Here is a 22174-nt window from a genome sequence, read left to right on the forward strand (position 1 = left end):
CATATTTTTCTATCAATTCAGGCTGAAAGAAAATTGAATAATAATAAGGATTTTCGTAATAATTAAACTTACTTACCACAGTTAGATCTCCATCATTAAATTCACTAAATTCCACAACTGAATTTGGATACTCTTTTAGTATATCATCTATATCACTTGTTGGATTAGCCCGAGAGCCACCCAACAATGCTAATATTAAAACAAAGCGGAACATTTTGATAGAATCTGCTTTTTGTACGTTACTTTTATAGTACACTTCATTTTTTTTTTTAGTTTAATCTCGTTGCTGTATTCAATTTGATAGTATTGTATGTTATCTCGTTAAAATCTTAAAAAAGAATTAATACTGATAATGTATTTAAAAAATCAAAGTAATTAAAATGTATGTAAATAATTTAGTGTAAGACAATGGAATAATTAAACTTTTATTAAAATTTAAAAAAAAATCTTCTTTTGCGGGATTTCTTTATTTATATAAGCTAATATTTCATCTTATTTGTTAATTTATTACAATTAGTGGTGGATTAACCATGAAGGCAGAGAGGCACATGTCTAGGCTCTTCAGGCTTTGGTGTTCCTAATTAATTTGTCTAGGAGATCTGATTATCCATAATTCGTATTCTAAAAATTACACAAATTGATCTTATTTCTGGTTTGTATTTGTGTTTCTTCGTACGTCTTCTGCTATTGTTTATTGAAATTATATCGTAATAGAGTTTTTGGAGTAATTTAGATTTACACCAAACCATTATGATATGGTTTAGCAGCATATGGAATACCTCTTTGTGGGGAAGATCAGAGTTGTCTCCTGAGGGTCAGCAAATATATCTATGAATATATATAGTTTTACGAATTTTGTATAGTCTCGACATTCATATTAATGCAGTGGTCTCCAAACTTGATGTTACAACGCCTTCCTCAAAAGTATGTAATCATTTGGCGCCTCCTCTTTCATAAAAGGAACGCGCATTACAGCAACATGGATAAGAGTACAGTAATATATCGATACTTGCTAGATTCCCCAAACATTCAGTTTTCATATGCATCTTTTGGATTCATTCTATGTATTATAGTTTTCGAGAAAATCAATGAAATGTGAAAACACTGCTTTTTCGAGAATTTTTTAAATTTTGAACACAAATTACAGCCAAACGGCTAAAACCACAGTAATATATCGATACTTGCTACATTCCCCAAACATTCAGCTTTCATATGCATTTTTTGGATTCATTCTATTTATTATAGTTTTCGAGTAAATCAATGAAACGTGAAAACACTCCTTTTTCGAGCATTTTTTAAAACTTGAACACGTATTACAGCCAAACGGCTAAAACCACAGTAATATATCGATACTTGCTACATCCCCCAAACATTCAGCTTTCATATGCATTTTTTGGATTCATTCTATGTATTATAGTTTTCGAGAAAATCAATGAAATGTGAAAACACTGCTTTTTCGAACGTTCTAATTTCATTTTTTCAACTTTGAGCGCGTATTACAGCAATATGGATAAGAGTACAGGAATGTTTCTATACTTTAGCAGATATTTGGAAAATTGCTCACTACGTCCCCTTAGGCTAGTGCACGCTGGAAAACGCTGTATTAATGTACACTAAACTTCAGTCAGAGAACGAGTTAAACAGAAGACTAATAAAGAATATGTTTATATAATACACAGCCAGTAACTGATATGACGTACGTACGCATTTCTGTACGTCTGTACAATTAAGTATGAATTATCAAACGCAAGTTAATATCGTTATTTATTTGTTTTTTTTTTATATTAAATATTATTGCTCTCACTTACATCAATAATAAAGCAAATCAAATTTATTCGAGATAAATCGAAACGTAATGGGAACAGTTAAATTCTGTTAATAAGTAAAAAAAAAATACTTACCTTAAGTATTTTATTACACATTATTATTATGCATATTCATTTTTTCTCTGTAAGAAAATGTCGAATAATTAATTTAAAATGTATTCACAAAATAAATAATACTAAAGTATGCTTATTAAATTATATTAAATTCCATTCCATTATTACAATAACAATTGTTCCATTAAACTAATGACTTTGTTATAAACCAAGTGTGGTGCATCAATTCCCCACATATAGTCCAAATGGTTCCATTTAGGATCGGCGACCAGCATTTTCGCTTGAGAATTACCCAATTCAGTGTACAAACGGTTTACATCTACTTCAGCGGAAAGCCAATCATTGCGGCTGTAGAACAAATAAACAGGAGCTACAACTTTCTTTAATTTATAGTTTGGTGGAAAGATTGATCCATATTTCTTCTGGTTACCAATAAGTCCATGATCGTACTGTCTGAAAAATCCTGAAACAATTTAATTGTATTAATAATATCGCTACAATAATATTTACTACAAACCTGATTTAATTTCTTGTGCATAATGAAGGAGTTGTTTAGTGGCTGCTCCGGCCGGCGTGTGCCCTAAGATAATGGGCAACAACGTATTGTTCATTTGATTTTTATTGAAACCGCAAAGCACGAACAGCGTATTCGTGCAGACGGGTTGTAAAACCGATTCATCGCACCAAGGCTTCGAAATGTTGTGCAAAAATCCGTCAGTGGGCATAAATTCGTGCATTCCGATAAGACCCAAAAGGAATTCGATGCCTCCTTCAGCGACGGAAATGAGTTTAAGCAGTGGACTAGTCATGTGTTTCATGTAAGCAATTGGAGCCAAACTGAAGTGTGCTATTATTTTATCGTTGTACTCTGGTCTCTCCGAGCACATAATGTAGAAGGTGGTGGTTCCCTGAGAGTGACCGATATGGAATAACTTTGATTGGCCGGTCTTATTTAATACGAAGTCGATCATTTCTGGTACATCGATTACAGCGATTTCGTGCCAAGAGAAATCCCAAAACTCTTTAGCATCATCATCAGGATCCAAAGTATTGTGCTTTCGCGAATAACGATTTCCTCTTGCGTTCCCCATCCAAACATCATAACCAGCATCGGCCAATATATAAGCTATAAAATATAATCACAAATGACTATTTATTACAACAACAACAAACATTTTTAAACATACCTAAGCCCTTTTCAGGTCCTGGTACAACCCAATCAGCCGAAGAACATAACAGGCCATGTTGTACATAAGCAATTGGCCTTCCCTCACTATAAGTTTGATCAATACCATGTGGGATTCTATGCAACGTCAAATTATATCCATCAGAAGTTATAATATTGTGAACTTCTACTGTATAACCATATTTTTCTATTAAATCGGGCTGAAATATATAAATAATATACAAGCACAATATAATATTAGAATAATATAACTTACAACTAACAGATGCGCATCCTCTGGATCAGCTGAGTCTTCAGCACTACTCAGGTCAATAAGATTTTGAATATCTAATTCATGCGTGTTACCCTGTGCCCCGACCAGGAGCAATAAAGCTACTGTGTAAAACAGCATCTTGTTGACTGTATGCAGCAATAGGATGTCATGCAATATTTATATGCATTCGACCAGGCGTATTCTCCCACCGAAGAAAGAAAAAATGTGATAACGTAAAGGGTAATTACAGTTTCCGCAATTCCGTGTCATATTATATGTAAATCCGCACATTATCACATTAATAAAGCAAACAATTAATTCTATTTACATTGAACATTCACATTATTTGTTTAAGTATTTTAGATCGTATTGTTTCATTTTTTTTGTCTGTGTAATTACTAAAATAAAAATTATATTTAATTATTAGATCATTTGGATTATGAACGGATCAGACAATAATGGGTACGTTTTTTTTTATTCTAGAATATGTTAAATTTTGAAAAAAGTGATCTTTAAATCCATTTTACTTTTTTATACTGACATTCTTTCTGATATTGCTGAAATTATTTGAAGGTGTAAGAAATATGTAATAATATTGTAATAATAAATGAACTGTATTGCTTAAGATTTAAATTAATCATCATTTATTTAAAGAGCGTGCAGATATAAAATTTATCAATGTTGTAACAAGGCTGACGAAATCTTCTACTGATTTGAAACTGGCTTATGTACATAATCCAATACAAACTGAACATTATATATTTTAATTTAAGTTAATTAATTAAACAATTCATAATTTAATGCATTTATAGTAACTTCTGGAATCAGGTAACAAATTTAGACATCTGCAGATATTTTTTTTAGTAAACTTTAGTATGAAGTTTCCCATTTGTTGAAAAGCAAATAAAAATGGTAACAACAACATAATAATACTCACCTTTATACTAAAATCTAATTAATTTGTAGTTAAACTTTGATTTTTGTTTTCCTAATTAATTATAAACTAAATTAGGGTTGATGTAATAATAAAATGTATATAAATATTTCAGACATTTAATTTGGAAAGAAATACACATATATTTTTTTTTTATTTAAACAAAATGTATATATTTAAAACATTATTCCGATCTATATAAGTAAATTACATATATATTTTTAAATTTTTAAATTTATTTGTAAACACATTTCGGAAACGGCAGTGTTCATATTTAATTCATCGTAACGCTTTCGCGTACGGTTCACAATAACCATCGAACATATATATTCATCATCAGTAATAAATAATGGACAATTTGAGCATAATTTTGAATACTACTACTGACTACATTTTATCTTTATTTAGTATTAATTAATTTCCTTATTTCGTATTCACCGATCATCTATATACGTTTACATATTTTGATACTCTACCAAGAGAAAAGTTTAATTTTCTTATTACTTCTTTTTTTGTTATCATTAATCAAGACATATACTCCTCTATAACATTATTAATATTACATATATTATTAATTTTTTCTTTCCTTTCAATATATTTTTTTTAAGTAATAACACACATATATTTGCGCTTTCGTTTTATAGATAGAATTTCACATTTAGAAGTTTTTAATATAAAGATCAAATTATCTTTTCTTTTTTGACAAAATTTCTTAAAATTACTAAAATTGGTAAAATGGAATCACAAAAACGATTGCGACCGCAAAAAAATACCGGAAACTCTTGTATATATATATTATCAGGGTATCAAAATTATGTCTCGTCAAATTTCATGAATAATTATACTTATTTCATTATATTAGTATTGCCGGTATAAATGTAAAAATTGCTCAAGTTTTCTGGTTTCCTGCGGCGCGCAATCCGAATAATGTACACATTTATTAAAAGAATTAGTGTTAAATAAATATTAATGAAATAATCTTAAGATTAATATATATAATATATTAAAAAAGTTCTTTAAAATAAATTAGTTGATCCACATATATTTTTTTTTAAGTACGTAAAATTTGTTTTCAATTTTTTTGGTTTTAATTATATTTCTTTGGTATATGGTCCACATAAATTGCATCGACAGTACGTTTTTGAAGACCTATGTTGTTGTTCTTGTGTTTACTACTAAAAAGCTTATTGATATAAAAGTAGAAATCGAAGATGCATGTATTTTATCTATGTGATTATGAGACGAAATCTATTTTATTTTAGTTGATTGATTAATATTAACATCCATTTGCTTTTATGTATTATTCTTTTCTTTTTAATTCTTCTATAAGCTTTCCATTCCTTTAAATGTAAGTAGTATAGTTCTGTGCTTTCTGGATACATAGTGAATCGTAAAAGGGTAGACATATACCATCTAAAGAGTCCAATATCCTGGCTCGCACTATCAAGTAACATCTATTTGTCGTTCTCTTTATACTTTAAATCCATTGATTTCTTGCCTTCAGTAGTATGACGAGTAAATGCATAATATAATGTTTAAATAAATATCATTGTTTTCTGTGTTTCTGTTCTTTTAGATATGTGAAATTATTTACAGTGAATATAAAATAATAAATAAATTCTTTAACAAAAATAAATTTTTAAAAATCTCAACACTCATACATAATAATTTCTTTCGTGGTATTTTGTTTGTTTTTGCATTTTCAGATTTTTCTTTCCATTGATGACTACTTGACTTATTCGAGTCTCGCCTTGTAGCTGGTCTTCCAGATTTCAGCAAGTGTCACGGCCGAATGGAAACGATGGAAAATGCACAGCGGTAATGTGAGACGCTGGATTATGGCCCAAGCCAAGAAACCATAGAACTCCAATTGGATGGGATTCGCTTCAACCTTCTGCGCTTCGAACGTGTAAATGATCCACATGGTGATGTTGCAAATGAGCAAAAATGTCACCACTTGGCGACCTGGTTTTGAGCGATCGTGTTCAGGTAGATGAACACGGCGACGCGATACGTCGGCAATGAAAAGCAATTGTAGCACGACCTATAACATTTTCAGTTTTCTTTCTCACATCTGCAAATCAATCTCATTTTTTTATAATGTTACTTACTTGAACGACGGAGAGAATTCCAGTTACCATAACTAAAAGGTTTGGCTCCTTGGTGAAAGCATTCAATGATCCAGCAATTACGCTGAATGTAGCATAGATGAATAAACCGAAAGCGGAGACGCGGAGTAGGATATCGTTAAGATCGCTTTGTTCTTCCACTTTGAATTTCAGGGATTGGACGCTAAAATACATACATTTTCAATTAGCCGACATTCATTGCAACATATTCAGTTTAATTACCGTATAAAGCCGACGATGATTGCGATTATGCTGAAAGCCATCAAAGCGCAATGCGAGACATCGGCTAAATAGATGGCCAAAAGACCCAAATCTGGATGTTGAATCAGAACGAAGAAGAGTATCAAGCAAATAAGTGAACCAACCAACAAGAGCAAACCAAAGAAAAGTCCTTTAGATGCTCCGACGCAATCTACTTTTCCATTTTGTGCTTGCGCCATTGCCACAGCACGACGCGATAACATCAATTCCAAACGATGTTCCAAATCTTCTTCGGTATAATATCTACAAAGACAATTGTTAAATAAAAGCTTCAAAAGTTTTTTTTAATTTGAAAATTACTTGGGATTGCGGCCGATATGTTTCCACATGACATAAATCACAGCAGCACCAATCAATGAATATTCAATAATAAATGGAAATAAGTATGGAGCAGAGTCTTGTACGATAGTTCCCATGATATTTATTCTTCCGCAGCTCGCTTGCAATAGAGAATTATTGTCATAAGCGCTGAGAGCTTGAGGAAATATATTGTCCAATAACTCAGAACCATTAAAACTTTTGTCGATCACCTCATCCAATAGTACCTCAGGTTCTGCAACTGTTTTAAATTTATGAATATGTTACATTTAATTATTAAACGATATTATACCGGTGGGTACGTTAGCTTGGAAATTATTGTATCCAAAATTGAACAACTTAGCGAATGGAGTGCTAGCTAATGTAGTGCTTATTGTAGTCCAAGCCTTGGTGGTAGTAATAGTAGGTAAATTAGTTGTAGTAGTTGGATGGGATTGGAAATAGTTAGGCGATGCATTGATCTCTGATCTCCAAATCGGTGCTGGTGTCGTTGAAGTAGTAGTAGTTGTTGTAGTTAGTAAACCTTTTATATACAAAGTGATGGTTTTGTTAGTCGATCGATTTGTGCGTGTTAAATTAAAAAAAATAAATCACTTACGGGTTGTTGTTGGTTCAGTCGTAGTGACGAACGTTTGCAACGTAGTAGCTGCAGTTGTTGCGGCCGTAGTTATAATGTTTTTAAGAGCAGTGCTTATTGGTGAATCCATGGTTGTTGTCGTTGAAGCTGTGGTGGTTGTAAAAAGGGCATCAGGTACAGCAAGGTGCGATCCCATTATGGTATTAGCATTGCGTAAAGTATGAGCACGAATACTCTCTAAATAAACATTTAATTTAATACCCAAAACCGAAGAACTCATCAATAATTTTACCTGGGAACGTGGATGATGTATCATTTTTCTTATGATAAACTGTAATTTCCTTCAAGTATTCAAGAACTACTGTGCGAATCCAAACGCAAATGTTGGTGGCTACGACGTGCATTAAACCGAATCTCGCTATTACCTTAAACCTGTGGATGTTCAGCTGAAAATATTATTTATAGTTTAGTTAAAGCTCTTTAGTATTCTCGAAATCCATTTAAACGTACGCGAGAGTTCATGAAAATGAAGTACATTTGCATGAAGGTGAAAACCATCTGCAAGACCGGATTCACGCCTCTTAAAATCATGTAACATGGTGACGTGAACGGCACCTCGAAGAACGATCCAAATTCCAGCCCGTTGTAAATCATAGTTCCCAAGCCGAATGCTATAAAACAGAGCCGAAGCAAACAAATCCTTTTAATTGTGCACTTCAATGATGTGTCGACTTTAACCGGTTTTAAGTAACAATTAAGCTTTTGAGAGCTTAACATGTGGTGATTTTATCTCACCAGGGATTCATTTTGCCACTTATTATGTGAAGCTTGAGGGTATTAGGTAAGCAAATGACCATAAAGTCTAAATTAGTCATTGTTCCATTTAAACTTCACCACAGTCCTGCATCAGTGAACAGCTAATATTTGGAAACTTAAAATATAAATATTTATGAAGATTTTTTTGTACATCAAAAGTTATTTTAAAACGTTATGAACTAAAAACTAAGTACTTGCTATATAATGAAAGTAAAGTTTGATTGCTCGAACTTTAGATATGTGAATATAAGAAACTACCGAACCAGAAATGGCATTAAATTTGTTTCAGTGTAAAATAAAAGTTCGGTATAAATAAGTAAAATAAAGAAAATGGATTTTTGCTGCTGTAGTTTGAATATAAATGTAGCATATCTGTTTGCCCCAGTTCTTCGGTAAACGAGTTCTAAGCAAATTCGAAATCCGTGTGAACTGTATACGTATTATATTGAATGGAATTGAAAAAAGAAAAAAACTGAGAACAAAAGGTGTTACCAACCTATGGCTCCTATGCGAAGGAAGAAACTTCCATGGGTATGCTCGTTCTGGGTGGTTTTCCGCTTCCGCTTGATCACCTTGACGACTCCTGCTTCGATATCCTGCTGTGGCTGCGATAGTTGCGCGTTAGGTGTAGAATTTTCCTGGAGGACAACAGGGGGTTCAGATTGAGCTCCAATCTCCGCAACGGGCACCGGAACACCCGACAAACCGGCATCTACCACCCCCTCAGAGTTGCGGCGATATGTGCTCTGTACCCCCGCAAATAAATAGCAAACTTAAGGAATGAAACTGAATCGATGGAAAAAGAAAAGTTGATGAACAAAAGCTGATGGATGATGCCTTGTTGTTTGGTATGCGTTAGTCTAAGTAAATTGTGATTGTTTTGCTATTTATGTAAGTCCTCGTGTTAGTGTAATTAGCGCATGTTTGTCGACGAGCAATTGCGAAACAAAGACGTTTGAAATTAAAAATAGAGAGGGAAAAAAAAAGAATCAGATGAAAGAGAAAAAATAAGAGAAAACAAACAAACGACTGTTATTTGCGTCGCAATGTGTGCGTGTGAAGGCTCGCAGAAGTAATTGCACAGTGGGGTAACAGAAATTCATGTCGTGGTGGTTTAAAAAATCGATAGCCATTTATAACGACGGGGCTGTGAGAGGGGGTGTGTACGTTATATAAAGCCATTGTTCTGTGATGTGCTTCGCGTTTTATTTCTGTTTTATTTATGATATTCAGCTGGAAAATTGGCTAGAATTTATTGCGTGTGATCGAGATATTATAGAAATGTGTGTTTGCGTTAGATGTCTTTCATATTAAACTTTGCGTGTATGCACTGATGTACCACAAAAATAAAGGAAAAACAAGTGCAATAAGCTAGTATGCACTAGGGAAACAAATATTTGTAAAACCGCAGAAGGAAACTCTCATATTACAAAACATATTACATTTGGATGGTATTCCCGAGGCAAGCATTGCTATTTTCATTCATTTCAGTTGAATTCCGATGACATTTTGAAAAATGTTTAGTATTTGTTCACATAAAAAGTAAAAGCTTGTCCAGTTTAATCTATATTTCCATTTCACGTGTTTCGATGCGAGTGTTCTGTCCTGTCATGTACATGTTATTAGTAGCATTACCATAGCAAATGATTTACAGATCTCGTTGATATAACTCAAATGTACACTTCCATAAACATGTTACAGACGTAATGGATGGTGTGTATTTCTGTACTCTTGTTTATTTTTATTTTCAAATGTTTCTAATAACTTTATTACATTGTTATCCTACACATTTTAAAAACACTTGGTGGAACGAAAAACAATCCATCCAGTTAAGTAATACAGATAATGTTTGAATGGCGAACAATTCACTGTATGCATTTAAATAGAACTGCGTTGGTTGCATATAATAAAGTGAACCAAGAAAATATTAATCGAGAACAGTTTAGTATGTGATATAGGAAATTTCATCTTTACATAATGCATTACGTAATGACAAAAACAATAAATATTATTTCAACGAAAGCGTAAAATTGTAATTGTTTTCTTGTAACAAACAAGTAGAGTAAGTTTAAAAATAGATTGCATTATTTTTTTTATTATTGCGAATGCTAATTGTTCTATGATTCAGATGTTGAATGCAAACAAACGAATTCGCAGATTCCTGCAACGTCTTGGCGTAATCACAATAATAACTCATCCCATTTCCATATGTGACAACGGATTACAAGACAGAATACGAAATAATAATTATTATGTGAACATAGTATGCATTAATCTTCTGCAGCATGATGTCATTATCACCTGTAATAGTGATGACTTAACAATGATATATTACAGTTGTAACAGTGGGTTAATGCACCTTTTAAAATAATTAATAATTGATTGGCTATAATCTTGAATTATGAATTTCTGTAATTGTACTGAAAAATTAAATTTTGTGTAAATTTGTAAGAAAATTTAAAAAATATATATTTTATTACATAAAAACGAGCATTCTTGAAGTCTGAAAACTATTGAACGGAATCAAGGTAATTGTTATGTAACTTGATATGATTAATATATTATATTTCTTCCCTAAAATCTATACCAATTATGGGCGTAGTAACGCTTTTGCGCATGTTCTGAATTGGAATGTTTGATACAGGTCAGTATCATTTTCGATAATTACATTATATTTCGCTGCGCCCTAAGTATGAGCCCCACCCTGATTAAGGTACCATAATATGATCATAATAAAAAGTTCACGAAGTTAAAAAAAAAAATCAGTAAAGATAATGGATAAAGGCTAACGGATATATCTTAAAGAATGAGACGATAAATCTTGATCGCCGCTGAAAGAGTGCTTCCTCAATATTCCTATTTATATTTGAAAAGGTTGTTAGGAGCTGAAGTGTATCGTAATTGGACCTGTGGAATTGGTGCCCATTACTAAACGCTGGTTGTTGCTTTTCCACTATATAAATATCCTCTTTTTTGTTGTTTGTATCTCATTTGATTTCCCACTAGAGTGACTTTTAATTAATGCTACTGCAATTTATTCCTAAGGAAAATTCCAGCCGCAGCTTGGAAAAAAGCACTCTTGTTCCTGTAACTAGTGTAAACAGAGATCGCTCACGTTCCTCTTAAAATTCCTAAACGTGCACGCACACAATTCTTAAACGTGACCATATTTTAATTAAAGCAGAAACATTTCAGTACCTCCTTATTTTTAACGTTCTAAAACATTTCGATTTTCGGTTCAACGCTTCTTCGCTCGACCGAAACCAGGAGCGACATCGAGCGTCTGATGAGTGTTTGCGGAAGTTTATTATTTCGTCTTCCTTCCGTGCTTTGGGTGTTTTATAATTAAAAATGTGTGTATGTGTTTTTTTTTTTAAATAACCGTACGGCAAATTGCTTTAGTGAAGTATTCGAGCACGAACGCAATGGTCGCCTTTGTGATAAATGTTGTTGCTTTATATAATATATTGATTTTTCAGAAGGAGAGGTAACCTACACGCACACATTTAATGTGATGAGATGAGGTGAATGTGTAAAAAAAACATGAAAACGAAAAAAAAACCCACCCCTACCGAATAAGCGAAGCATTTCTATCGACTCTAGAGAGTAAGCTTCAAGCAACAACGTAAAAAAAAACAACCATAGAAATTACAAAGCCCACCTTGATTTCTCCCTTATTCTTATTCTTCTTTTTGTCACCGTCTTTCTTGTCGTTCTTCTTATCGTTTTTCTCCCTCTCTTTCTCCTGCTTCTTTTTCTCCTTCTCCTCCTTCTTGTTCTTCTCCTTTATGGCCTTCTCGTTCGGAGCCTTCTTGATTTGCTCTTTCTTCTCGCCGTTGCAGCAGGAGCTCTCCTGCAGCAGGAAGCAGAAAACGTAGAGCAGGAAAAGGATGCTCATTCCATAGAGATACGTGAAAAATCCTTCGTAGTACCAAAGGGGTATGTTATGAGTGACAACGTCAGAGATAACGTAAGCCAGGCAGACGACAATCAAGAGCTTCGCATACACGAAACTCATTATTATAAACAGCGACGTCCTGCAAAAGAAAAAGAAAAAAAAAGTAGAAGACGAGTATGCAGCGAGATTACAAGTGGATGGGAGGTCAAGAAACTTAATGAAAAGCACGAATCTCGTATATATTTATAAGCTAATTTTTAATTAGTTAAACGCACAAATTTATAATTTACCCACCCGGTCATTTTGGTCTGTTTTTTTTGCATTCAGTCGAACGCCGGCGAAAAACGCGGATCTACTGAAATTCTATTTTCGAGCAGTAGGTCAGCGCTTTTTCCCAACTATTTTCAAACACTACAACCGCACGCATAATATTTATATTTACATACAGTTCAGGTATTCAACGATTGCAGTATGATTATCATTATGAAAAGCAATGTATTGTTTCTAACAATATTCTTAATTACACAACCTGTATTTCGCAAATAAACTAAAGTGTAACAAACTTGAAAGTTAATTAATTGAATAGCGTGCTAATAATTATGTTCCCTTTTAGACTCAATTAATGAATCATGTAATTAAAGATAAATAAACGTATTCATAATTATCGAATGGAGTACGCGTTTATCGTGTTTTAGTGAGACGATTTCTATTTATAACAAAGCGGAAAATGCGTGTATAAATAAATACTCACATAATATGTGACTTTGATACGCGTACAAATCTGTCTGGAACGTTTCATTTGGTTTCGGTAACTCAATGCAAATATATAAAAACTTGTTTACCTAGTTATGAACTACGAAATGGAACTAAGGTCAAGTACTTCATTGGTGTCGAATATCCAAGGTACTCGACGGTGTTAATTCTGTTATTGAATAACATACATTTCAATCGTCACGCCATTATATACGTCTTTTTATTTCTGCATTAATGCCTGTTGCACAAACTCATGAATAACACAACATTCTGTGTAATCAAATATTTATCCCACTTCGGATATCCCACGTCCATTACCTAGTTTTTTTTTTGTTTCAACTAATTAATCTAATTTACTGCAACCCATGTTCAACGCACTTAAAAATCTAATTTTAGTTAGCTGTTCCCAACCGTGCCTAAATCGGATTTAACTGCTAGCTGAAAACGAAATAACACACTTAGAAAACAAGTTTATTATTTCGAAACCATAAATAGCATCATCGCCTGCAATTTTACAAGAAAAAAAATGTGTAAACTAAAAGTGAACAGCTCGTTGATTTCATTTATTTATGCCTTGTTTAGGTGATGCCAATATTTGTAAATTGTTTTGGTTTCTCAACAAAAACACGACGGACATGTTGTTTGAAATGTAATAGCTTCGCGGTGAAATATTGCCCAACACGTCGAAGATTAAGGGATATTCATGTTAGGCTTGTTTATTTTCGGTAAATTTGAGGAGCCTTTAAAAATATCTTCATCTGAGAGCATAAGAGTGTCTAGGAAATAGGCAATGTCTTCGTTGCTTACTAACGTTCGTGTGTACGTACTCAAGGATTTCCACATACTGCATGCGAGAAAAGAAATCAAATTCCTAAAAATAACCATCGAAAACATAATGCAAACATTATTAATAATCTGAATTGATAAGAACTTTATTATAATTTGAATAAATCTATTTAGTATCATTTTAGCAAAGATTATTCAAATCTCGTAGTGTAAAACAAATTCTATTACCCATAAACAACTAGATTGTGCAACTGTTTTTACTGTACTTTTCTGAAAGAAATAAAATTAAAACTATCTTCACTATTTGTTAAGTAAACCTTTTGTGCACTGAAATTCTCAATTTTCATGCAGATAATGATGATGAAAATTGTTATATTACATCAATTCAACTAAGTTAGTTTAAATAAAAAAATTATGTGGTTAATTATTGTAATTTCATGAAATTTTCACCTATGATTACCAATTCATTGCGGCTCTTTGTGTATGTTTAATGAATGCCAAATTAATTGCTAATATGCTTGTGTGCATTACCAAATAACAAAAAAGAAACGTGATTAGAGATGTACAATACATGCATAATAAAATTTCGCACCTCTTATCCGGTTTGGCTTGAACCTTTTTAAGCTCCATCTCTTTATTCGCAGAGTTGTGCTTTTCGGCATCGCATCCGCCTTGAGCCCGCGAAACCGGAAGTGTCGCCATGTTGTCTATGGACTCAACATCGACTGTAGCGACCTTGACTTCGCCACCGCCCACCATTTTTAACGTTAAATTACCTCCCGTTCTTATTAACAAATATTATAAAATACTTTGAGGAATTGTAAAATTCCTCGTTTATTAAATAAATATATTAATCTTTAAACACGCGCACTAAAATAAATAAATACTCTCTCTCTCTCTGTTAGTTTCTTTCGTTGATTTCAATCACATCTCTTTGCGAATTCCGTCGGATCTCGATGCATTTAGGCCGGAAACATACATAGGTTTATTTTATTTTTTGTTTGGTTTAAAAGTGTTGATTTAATGGGTAAATTTTATGCGGGGTGGTTTTTAGGGGCGGGTTTTTTTTTTAATATTTAGCTGGACCGTTCACATTTTAATTCGGTTGGTTTTTGAGACACACTGTCCCGACACTAATGAAGTGAGCGATTTGCCTTCTTCCCTTCTTTTTTTCTTTCAATGTGCGCTGACGTGTGCGTTAGAGAGAATGGCAAAATCTAGGTGGACGCAAAGCGTTCGGATGCTGTGGTACAATCTACAATGGGGTTGAAAACTCGCAGAAGCGGGTACAAAGGGAAGGGATGCTGCAAGGAGAGCACGTGACGCGACGCGAATTTTCCCATTGGCTGGCGAAGAGCTGGCCCGGGATTCGACCCAGTGACCTCGCGTGACCTCCCGTAACGTAGATTTTCTGTTATTTACGTAAAACAGTAACGACAGTAACTATCGACGAAAACAAACGTTTCCTGCAGAAATAATTAACATCAAATGCATATCGATATAATGACTGCATACTTATTAATATAATACGTTACAATGCATTGTTATTATTACATAAGCACCTTTAATTCATTTTGTATTTGAAACGAACACTTACACGTGTGAGCGGTTAAATATTTTTTTTTTTGCATAATAGCAGCAACATGTAAATCCAGTATTATCTCTTTATATCCTGAGGTAGATGCTGAATGCTGCTTTTATTGATCTTGCTACCCCGCCAAAAGCCCCTGCACGAGGGCGTACATCAACCCCTAAAATCTCGTGCGCTGCTCCACTGCTACAGCAATTTCAAGTTATTCACCTTAACTACTAATGCATTTTCGTCACACTAATCCCGTTTATCAAATATAAAACTCGCGAACGTTTATTGCTCTACACAAAATAAACAATGTACTTACATTCTACAGCAAATTTATTACGTTCTTACTTGAGGAGACCGAAGACTAATGTAAATTCCTTCCAAGCGAAAGCTTTCAATGAAATGAACTAATTAGCAGGTGGTAGTAGGATGCACTTCTTCCGTGCGAGTGATGCCTAATATCTGTGAAATTCGCTCGAGTCACAGTTTAACGATATTTTCATTAATTAACGTCGAAGAAAGCCTTAGTTAAGAATGAGTTCATTTTTTTTAAATTTAAAATACAAACGCATCTACTAAAAATAACTATCTTCTTTAGCTGTAAACAAAATTAGTGCACGTGGACCATCTTCAAGTCCTTTGATATTAGATATACCACATTTAAAAAAAGAATTAATTTATTATTTTCAATACTATATTTGTATTTGCAATTATCCTAATAACAATGATTCATGTGGTTTTTATTTCTGAAATTATATTCTGAAATTGTTGAAATATATATAGTTTTATTAATATCAAATGTAATTATAAGATTATTCTAATTTACTTCTGTTTATTTTTATATAATTTTATAGTCTACTTTTACTTCATCGGAAGACGGTAGCATATATTACAATAGTGGGAACTGTTGATATTGCGAAGGAGTTGATTACGAAACTTCATTATTACGTGTTTTATATTCTTAGTCCATTGGTCATCGATATTTAAAGAAGAACTATTTATAAAATACATTTAAGATATAAGCTAAAATCTCCGACACGTGATTATTAAATATGAGGCAAAATTCTGTCACACCTACAAAATCCCGTATATATAATACAAATATTATGAATTATGTCTCATCGAAATTGATTCTTTTTTATTTTGGATAAACCATAGCTTATACTTTATAATTAAAGAAGAAACTGGAAAAATATAACCAATTGTAGCAGAGATTTCATGAAAAAACAGCTAATGGAAGAAATTTTAATAATTTAATTTACAATTTTTTGTTTTATAATAAATTAATATTGTAATAAATACGTTAGCTATTAGTGCAAATCAGTGGTTCTCAAACTTATTTGGAAAAAAAATATTACTCAGCGCCCCCTGGATTTTTTTTTTAAATTTCAATAGCAATTCAACAGATAGATATATGTATTAATGTTTCTACCCCCACCAGCTCATTAAATTCATTCATTAAATTTATAACTTATTTACTAAATAATTCAATGTAGAAAATAAATTTTTTTATAAATTATTGTTAAAAAAAGAGATTATTTTGGTTCAATTGAAAGAGAAACATACAAAATATTAAATAGTCAAATTAATTATATTTAATTGTTATTATATAAAATACTGAAGTATTGTAAATATATTTAAATTTAAGTAAAAAATATCGCCTGAAATTTCCACTTGATCGTAAAAAAATAGTTATTTCATGAAGCGATTCTATAGAAAGTTTGGGAATCGTATTAGAGATAAATCCGGTAGCAGGAAAGTAAAATATGTATATATTTCACTATGGAAACGTTCACGGTGAGCTCACGAATGCAATTTTAAAAATCGGGCCTTCACGTTAACATTCTTTCAAATATTTACAAACCAATCTTCTTCCTAAAACATATCATCCAAAAATAGAATTCACGGTATAAGTTTTATAATTTTCAAACTTTATACATATACATCCAATCCTATAAGAAATGAGCACATTCTATTTTTCCTATACACTTTTTATTGTTGCCTTTATAAATAATTAAGTTAAGTTTGATTAGTTTAAGTTCAATTAATATAATAATAATTTGCATGTTTGAATACAATATTTATCTAAAATTATAATTTATGAAATTTAAGTTAATAATTAATTTTGTAATTTATAAATTCATCGATTTGGATAATTGATACTTTTCATACTTTGAAATTAGTTTTTAAAATAATAATGCAGTTAAGTAAATGATATCTGGGTTGAGGACAGATTATTAAATTAAGATTCGATCGATAATAATGAAACAGGTCAAAAGGTTCCCACATTAATAATAAAAAAAAAATGTTGAATGCAACTTGAACAGAGCAGTTGTACTTACTTGGCGTTTTTGGGAAAGAAGGACGTGACTACATAATGGAAATTGTCTTCGTTTTGGCGCGGCATCAGCGGGGTCCTGTCGTTTCTTTGATGGGTGGGCGAAGTGTGCGATCCGTAACCATCGGAGTTCAACTAGATCAAACGAGAAATCCCTCATTAACACCTCGACCAAAAGCACTTAAACATTCGCTCACCTTAACCACGGTAGCTACGGGTTGATTATTGTACGGCAGTTGGTCCATAATTAAAGGCGGAGGCTCGGGAATTTTCTTCGGCGATTCTTCCGGTGGTGGCGGTTGGTCCCCCAACAGTCTCTCTTTCATTTCGTGAATGTACGGGCATCGTTGCATCTTTGACAACTTATACTACAAAGAGAACGAAAACAAACAAGAGGATTTCATTAGTAAATGAACCAGGTGTCCCGAAATCAGCTAACAATGATTGAAGTCATGACGGTTCTAAGATTGAGCACAAACTAACATAACCATGTCCCAAATGACCATTTATAATGAAGACTTATCAGATTCATTGTCACACTTTCGCCTTCTTCGTAACTCACCGTCTTTTTTTCTTTCAAATGAAACATGCCTTAATAAAAAACCAAAAAATGTGGATAAACCAGATTTCTGATGCATCAAAGTGTGCTTGAGCGTCGCTGCACACTCGTACTGTAATGATTCTAATTCATCACAAGCTTAAAAACAATTGTTTTGCGCAGCAGCGCGAAGTTGAACGGCAAACAGGCGATTTGAACATGTGAAAGAAGAAGTAACAAAATCACCTTCAAAACGAATTTCAATTTGAGTTGAGTGTAGCGAATAAATAAACCGACGATAGTAATCTTAAATCAGGATTGTTTGGTCTGTGTGCAAGGAAATGTATCTTGTGGTTAAAATGGAGAATCGAAACAGATAATACTATTATTACACGGTAGCGCAATCCCAAGGAAGTAATTTCAGATATGGGATGTTCAGTTCCTAAGTTCGATGATGCAGAAAGCATTGCCTTTGTTTATGGTATCAAGAAAATCCTCGACGACAAATGGAACAATAGTGTACACGCGAGTCTCATAAATTGGATTACGCTATTAATCCGGTCATCGATAATAAGTAAATCTTATTATTTAATATACGACTCAGTGATTTTATGATGCGCTCGAATCGAATGTGAAAGAAGCATTCAAAGAGTGGTAGAAACTACATTCAATAATATTACCATAACTCATTCTCAGATAGTATTACAAAGTACACGAATATAATGTTACTAGTTAATTGACAAATTTAAATTACAAATGTAGATGTATCCAGTATAAACTAGTATTTAATATCAAAGACGTATTTTTAATATTTGCATTACTAAAAAATAATTATGTAATAAACATAGGATGAAAACAATATTTTTATTCATAATTGTATGCTGCGTTGTATCAGATTTAATCAGTTTCATTTCGTTGTGTGCTTGAAATAACTAATACCATAAGAAAGGTAGTTTTAACATTTGCACATCCTGCCTCCTCCTGTTACGGAAGCATTTCCTGGCAGAAGTTTAATAACTTTGCATATACCACATATAAAGCGATTCCATTCAACTCGACATTCATTGATTCCTTGCAAATAGCGTCATGTTTGATTTCTATTCAAATCTGAACAATATATTGCGAATATAATAATAGATTGAATTCAAAGCATTCATACCCTATTAATATTTTATTTTATATTTTGAATTCGTATTCATTTTATACGTAATAAAAACCTTTATTAAAGTTTTATAAATAATATATTTAGTTTGTTGAATTTCATCTGAATAATTTATTTAATAAAAATAGTTTTTAAATCTGAAATTACTATTTTATTTTACTTACTAATTTAGCAACAAATTTAATTAACAATTTTCTATTATATTTTATATAAAATCAAAAGTTTTGAAACAAATTATTAATAAATAAATGCAATTTACTAATAGTCATTCAAATAACATTTAGTAATACATGTATTAAGCACGTGTGAAAAATGAATGTAAATTGAATCATTTCTAAATGAAGATTACGGAATGCAAATAAGTTATACGAAATGGTGTTCTACAAAATTTGGTAATGGTATTATGTATTGTACTCGTATAATATTTGCGCAACATGTTTTTTTTTTTATGGTAATTTTAAAATCTGAAATGCACGTGTTACTATTTATTCCGTACCAAAAATATAAAAACCGCTGTATCCGGTTTTTTTTTATATTCATACGCGGATCTCTACTTTTTGTTTGCTGTCTAACAGATAGATATAATCGGTGTGATTACGTTATGCTCACGTCCTTGTCCATAGACAGACACTACACATGTGAGCTTAGGGTTGGCATAATTGGTCGTTCGACAACCAGGTGTGCGCTAGTGGAATGTCTTTCTCCGGGAGTTAAAGCTTCCTGAGAGAGCATTCAATATGTCGTAGGGCTATTTCCTGAAGCATAGGGGGATGCAAAGAGATTAAGCTCTCCCCCACACGTGACGACTAAAACCACCTCAACCGCCCTTATCATTTTCTTGCACAAAACAAAGACCCTCGTCGCTTTCCCTCTAATTTCCTTCCACGAATATTACAGACAAAGGGGAGCAAGCAAATCACTTCCATCTGAGCGCCATTTCTTGATGCTCTTTCATTCTACACTGCACAATTAATAAAAAAAAAAAAGATGCATACAACGACTATTTATATTGATTCATAGCAATTTTAATTGAAGATTACTTTACAATAACTTTTTATAAATTACAAATGTAAATTTTCGTTAAAGCGGAAAGGTCCAAACTTAAATAAATAGAACGTAGTTGACAAATTGTAATGAAATGTATACTTTTTATGTATCACTTCCACGCCATTTCTTGATGCTCTTTCATTCTACGCTACATAATTAATTAAAAAAAGATGCATACAACGACTATTTATATTGATTCATAGCAAATATTTTTTTAATTGAAGATTACTTAACAATAACTTTTGATGTGTAAATTTTCGTTAAATCGGAAAGGTCCAAACTTAAATTGTTGACAAATTGTAATGAAATGTATATTTTTCTTGTAGAGAATTATTTAATATAGATTGCAATAATTGCTAGATAATTATGATGGATGCAGTTACAATTGCGTAACTCGTCGCTGGGATCGTTTATGCTTGATTTGCATGAATGTCAATCAAACTAATGAGATATTACTATGAAGAAACAGCATCGTGCGCAAAACAAAAATATTTTGATAAAAACATGAATTGCTGTGGGCCTTATAGTGAGGGTCGACAACTAATGGGTGGATGATCAATGCAAAAAAAAGCAAGCAATACTTATTTTATATGAATATGGGAAAGAATGAATACGAAATAGAAAAAATAAAAATAAGCACCTGTTGGGTTGTTTTGTACTATATAATTAATTCCCTTGCACTTACTATTTTCACTTTGCATCGAATAACTTCCTGTTCGAAATTCTCCTCCTTTTGCTCGCTCATGCCAAACCACCGGTGAGGCAGGCTCAGGCTCAGTACATTTCTTCGGGGATTTACTAAATACTAATTGCAGAGTCAACCCATTCACGCATTTATTCTAGTGCAGTAGTGGAAAAAGCGGTTCTAAAATCTATAATAAGTGACCTGGTTCGCGCTTAAGCTGTTCGATGATGCGGGGGAGCCACAATTCGAGCGAATGTCCGCGTCGCGAATCCTCTTCGTTCAAAACTGGAAATGCATACAATTGGGATACCGGAATGCAATGCGCCGAGAGATCCGGTTCCGGATCCGCGTTGACAGACAACCTAGGCTGTACCAGAGCAATATCTGGGAGGGTCAGTGCAGTTTTCAAAAAAAATTGTTGCACCGGTGGCTGGCGCATTCAATACGGCGCCGGGACGCTGTTTTGTTTATCTCTTTATTATGTGCACACTTTCAAACTGTCGACCTAAACATTAGGTGTTAGAATTGATTGATTTTTGTTACCTGTTGTTTAACATTTCTAAGCAAGCTAAGGAGTTAGCGATGATATTTTATGCTTGCTTCTGTTCTATTTCTTTTTTTTATTATTCGCTTTGGCAAATAGCAACACAAAGGAACAAAGCGCAATGCACTATAGCCGAAGCCACACTAAACAAAACAAGGAGCAAACTTGTTCCATTCACAAGCTCTACCGCAACGCAGTGGAATGCGACTGAACTAGAAGCGGGATTACTTCCTGTAAAACTTCTTCTAAATTATTCGCAGAGGTCGCCACAAACAAGGCAGAAAATTGTACTTTCCGGATTTCCAAAGATCGAATTCTTCAGTAGTTAATTATCGTAATAAAAAACAGAGACCTATGTTTCCGGACTAGATAGAAACAGTTATTAAAGAAATGCAATAATAATACTAATAGTATATAACTGAACGATGAAAAAATGCAATTTAATACAGGAAAAAAGTATTAGAATTTTTGACGTAATAATTAAAAGTTG

At 32.8% G+C, this 22174-nt stretch overlaps 2 protein-coding genes across 3 annotated transcripts; both read right to left on the reverse strand.

The window, feature by feature from the left end:
* Nucleotides 1-2008: 2008 nt before the first annotated feature.
* LOC108559894 (lipase 3-like) lies at nucleotides 2009-3472 on the reverse strand. Its single transcript, XM_017917266.1, has 4 exons — nucleotides 3323-3472; nucleotides 3068-3266; nucleotides 2398-3006; nucleotides 2009-2343 (listed from the first exon to the last, which is right to left on the reverse strand). The coding sequence occupies exons 1-4, from the start codon at nucleotides 3455-3457 to the stop codon at nucleotides 2045-2047; spliced, it is 1242 nt and encodes a 413-aa protein (XP_017772755.1). The 5' UTR covers nucleotides 3458-3472; the 3' UTR covers nucleotides 2009-2044.
* Nucleotides 3473-5902: 2430 nt separating this feature from the next.
* Nucleotides 5903-21875, reverse strand: LOC108559895. Of its 2 annotated transcripts, XM_017917267.1 has the most exons (13): nucleotides 21141-21875; nucleotides 17906-18076; nucleotides 17713-17843; nucleotides 12016-12391; nucleotides 8851-9100; nucleotides 8049-8209; nucleotides 7831-7984; nucleotides 7560-7775; nucleotides 7254-7484; nucleotides 6944-7202; nucleotides 6605-6886; nucleotides 6365-6545; nucleotides 5903-6297 (listed from the first exon to the last, which is right to left on the reverse strand). In XM_017917267.1, exons 1-13 carry the CDS (start codon nucleotides 21198-21200, stop codon nucleotides 5989-5991), a joined length of 2781 nt encoding a protein of 926 aa, XP_017772756.1. In that variant the 5' UTR covers nucleotides 21201-21875; the 3' UTR covers nucleotides 5903-5988. The 2 variants fall into 2 exon arrangements, with proteins under 2 accessions (XP_017772756.1, XP_017772758.1); XM_017917269.1 differs by lacking the exons at nucleotides 17713-17843; nucleotides 17906-18076; nucleotides 21141-21875 and adding an exon at nucleotides 14384-15222.
* Nucleotides 21876-22174: the final 299 nt, after the last annotated feature.

This window comes from Nicrophorus vespilloides, unplaced genomic scaffold (genome assembly GCF_001412225.1).
Source record: "Nicrophorus vespilloides isolate i.1.1-1 unplaced genomic scaffold, Nicve_v1.0, whole genome shotgun sequence".
NCBI classification, from domain to species: Eukaryota; Metazoa; Arthropoda; class Insecta; order Coleoptera; family Silphidae; genus Nicrophorus; species Nicrophorus vespilloides.